Raw genomic sequence first — 3,677 nt, forward strand, 5'->3', positions numbered from 1 at the left:
TCAAAAGTAAGAGATAATGCGTAGCCAAAAAAACTCATCGTTCTGATTTTTTATTTGTTGGTGTAATGGAAATAAAGATTTTAGGATTTTTTTATTTTTTTATTTTTTTGTGTATGTATAACACTTAATTGTGTGTACAAGAAGGGACACAGCTTATGCAGTGCCAGATTTTGTTGCCATACTTTTTACTTTTCTATATATGACATGTTATAAAATCAGAGAGAGCATTTTTCATATTTGGAACATATTTTATAGTCGATTTATTATATAGTGTGTGTGTGTGTGTGTGTGTATCAAAATGAGTGATTATTATGTTTGCTTCTTTACGGTGAGCAGGACAAAGTGTTCCAACAATCTCAAAGAGTTTGGATTTTAAAGTTTCTCTCTCAAATAACCTGCTAGGTAATAGTTGGTTGTTTATATGTCTAATTAATATGATAATTATGTAGCATCACTCAGTTATTGAAACGTCAAGTGACACCCCATTTAGGATACGGAATTTGTATCCCAAATAACAATACTTAAAATGTTCAATTTTAATTTATCTTTGTTGAACTGTGACATTTATTTGACGCATTACTCAAGAGAAACACATTTCGTTGTGACAATCGTAGTGGAATAAGCTTATTACCTAGAAAACTGCAATAGACTGGAGTTGTGCTGAAAAAATGTGGTGAAAATTAAATGTGTAGAGACTTTGATAAGGTAGTTGGTGTTGTCCAAGATCATCATCTCCTGATATGGCGCCATTGCACATGCTTAGGAGGTAGAAGCATCATAAATGATAGCTTAAGTAACAAATACCAAGCCAAAAACCCCATGATGATTTTAATATTTTTGTTTGGTATAGCAAATTGAAGCTTTTATGTGTCGATCTTAGTTCCCATGCACCTGCAGGGCATAACTATTTCACATTAAATTGTGTGTACAGCGCTGAAAAAATGAAAAAATCGAAGTTATCGAAAAAAATTTCTTTATACGGGACTTTATGGAAGATTTTGGGATCAATGATGGAATGCTAACTACTGATTTTGTTTCCAGTTATTCGGCTGCTTTGTTATTAAAGAAATGTTGCTACTGACTTGTTCTCTTGGTACTGCTTTTGGGGTTGCAAATGATCCATTGGTACCGCTTTTGATTGAAATCATGTCGTAGTGTAAATTTAGAGAGACGTGTAGTTCTGAAACAAGATCTTACTTAGATACATACATGCTCTTCTTTTTCTTGTAGTGTGATTCCTTAAACAAGCTCATTTGCGCAATTATGGAATCCAAGCATGAGTAGCAAATGTGTAATTTATTTGTCATTCTCATTCTCCTTTAGTTGCAAGTATAAACATTAAAAATCAGAATCAAAAGTTTGATTGTGCATATGCATATGCCCTATCAAACACTGAAATAGAACTTGGGGGAAAAAAATTGACCAGTGAAGAAGGATTATTAGCCATCTAGGATTCTTACCAATATCTACATTGAAACCAAGTCCGTAACCAGTTGATCTCTGATTTCTTCAAGTATGGCATCTCCAATCTTAAAAGCTATGTCCCTCATCTGTTGCTTAAAATCAGACCATTCTTGGAAAGAATCCTGAAAATCAAAATCCAAGAGTCTTGTTATGTTTAATTCATCCCCCGATTGTTTTTCCCATGCTTTCAGTTTCTCACTCATGAGCTTTCCAAGCAACTCAGGTCCCATAAATTCTCTACAACTTTGCTGCCTTCTGTCGTTTCCATTCTCATCATTGGTCTTTAACACTTCTCTTACACAATCAAATAACAGCTGCTTTGTTTGCTGCAAAATCTTTTTGGATTTGACGACTTTTGAGTTGAGTTTTGAGCAGAATAGCTCTTCTAAATTCCATAAAGAAGCTGATAGTAGGGAATCCTCTGTAATATTCTTAGCCTGAGTGATGGTACTCCTTGATTGATTCTCTTCTTGTAGTACTGAAACAGGGCTAATTTGTTCACTCTCTTCTTGTAGTACTGAAGCAGCCTGTTATAATTTGAACAATTAAGCTTTAACCTAAAGCATCAACAGAGCAATAAGAAATAACAGAATATAGTATAATTTTTGTACCTCATTTTCTGCTGACCGGCAATTATGTCCTCGGAACGAAATATCATCTTTTTGCAGTTTAACCTCGCTCTCTGAGCATGAATTAACCTCTGTTGTTGTGCTACTAGCGGATGAAAATTGATTTGCTTCTGCGACTTCTTGGCCATCGTTACTATTCTTAACCTTGGGGCTATCTTTGATGGGAACAAGCTTGTTGTACGCAGCTTTTAATAGCTTGGAATAGATTGTAACACCCTTTATGCTATTATTTAAACTAGTTGATCTCTTCAAAAACTTGCTGGAATTCAAATTCTTCTCCTGCTTCTTGATGCAGCCTCTTTCTGAAAGGTAAATCTCTAGGATGAAAGGTTCTTGTTGCTCTTCAAGGAATTGCCCCAGTTTCTTTATTGTTTTTGGTGCGGGGGTGCTGGCCATTTGAGCTCGATTTCAACGGCTGAAAAATGAAAAAGAAAAAAAAAGATTATGTTGTAGCTTGGGAGTTGAAAGAAAATTGAAGATTGTGGGGGTGGTGATGTTGCAAGAGTGATAGCTAATAAATGTAACAGACAGAGCATATCTGTCAGTTTTGTGATTCAACGAACAACAGGAAGATTAGATATTTAAGGCTTGAAAAAGAAGGCAGAGAGAAGGTCCAAGTCCAAATGTAAACTATCCCTGGGTTTCATTTGCATAGCATTTAACTACTGGGTATCATTTGCATATGTATAGCTTCTGAAAAATGTATCCTGTACCCAGTATTTCAATTGTTTATGGCATTTCTTTGTCTTTATTTGGTAAACTCTACGCCTCTCATTCAATTCAATTCAATTCAATCCTCTCTCCCTTTCACAGCAACATCAATCTGCATGGTCCCAAAAGAATTTGTCTTTTGTGCGTGTTACCCATAACAAGCCAACATTGATTGCTGATCGATCGGTAAAGAGGAGAGGGCAAATTAAATGTTAATTATTTCATTGGTTCTTCATATTACATTTGGTATTATAACTTTTTCGTGTAAGTCTGCAGCTATCAAATTAATTCGCTTCTCTAATTTAAGGGCATATTTAATGTTTGTTCGATAGGCCGCCCTAATTTCAAGTTCTTAATTACTTTTACATTTACATGTGTTTCTTTGATGATTCCAAGATAAATTAGGCGATAAAAGAATAAAATATAAGGATAAAAAAATAAGATAGTTTAGTAATGTTATAGTTTTTAAAATAATTGTTGTTAACTGTGTGGTAGAGATAATCAATTACGAAGAAAATCAATTAAATATTTGGTAAAATTTATTTTTAAAAGTATTGTGAGTTTTAAAAGCAGTCTTATATATTTAGTAAATATTACTGTTAAACTGTTTTTAAAATGTAAATGATTGGACTAGATATAATACATTTGTAAACATGTATATAAAATATTGTTTATTGTGTACATATAATAATTGATAACTAAAATAAATATTTTATATTATTAATTTTTTATTTTGTTATCTTAATATAATTGGTAATTACAATAATCTCTTTAAGTATAAAAGTGATTTTCAAAATAAGATTTTGAAAAGTTATTCATTCTTTACTTTTCAAAGTCTATTGTAGAATAAGATGATTTTGTCAAAAGTGATTT

The 3,677-nt window shown here is 32.7% G+C and overlaps 1 protein-coding gene across 1 annotated transcript; it reads right to left on the minus strand.

The window, feature by feature from the left end:
• Nucleotides 1–1,277: 1,277 nt before the first annotated feature.
• LOC102618013 (uncharacterized) lies at nt 1,278–2,825 on the minus strand. The gene is made up of 2 exons (XM_006469649.4): nt 2,076–2,825; nt 1,278–1,991 (listed from the first exon to the last, which is right to left on the minus strand). The coding sequence occupies exons 1-2, from the start codon at nt 2,487–2,489 to the stop codon at nt 1,467–1,469; spliced, it is 939 nt and encodes a 312-aa protein (XP_006469712.1). The 5' UTR covers nt 2,490–2,825; the 3' UTR covers nt 1,278–1,466.
• Nucleotides 2,826–3,677: the final 852 nt, after the last annotated feature.

This window comes from Citrus sinensis, chromosome 2 (assembly GCF_022201045.2).
Source record: "Citrus sinensis cultivar Valencia sweet orange chromosome 2, DVS_A1.0, whole genome shotgun sequence".
NCBI classification, from domain to species: domain Eukaryota; kingdom Viridiplantae; phylum Streptophyta; class Magnoliopsida; order Sapindales; family Rutaceae; genus Citrus; species Citrus sinensis.

Coding starts and splice junctions, on each gene's coding strand:
- LOC102618013 (XM_006469649.4), bottom strand. CDS start 2,489: ATGGCCAGCACCCCCGCACCAAAAACAATAAAGAAACTGGGGCAATTC. Junction 1,992..2,075: donor GCCGGTCAGCAGAAAATGAG/GTACAAAAATTA, acceptor AAATTATAACAG/GCTGCTTCAGTACTACAAGA.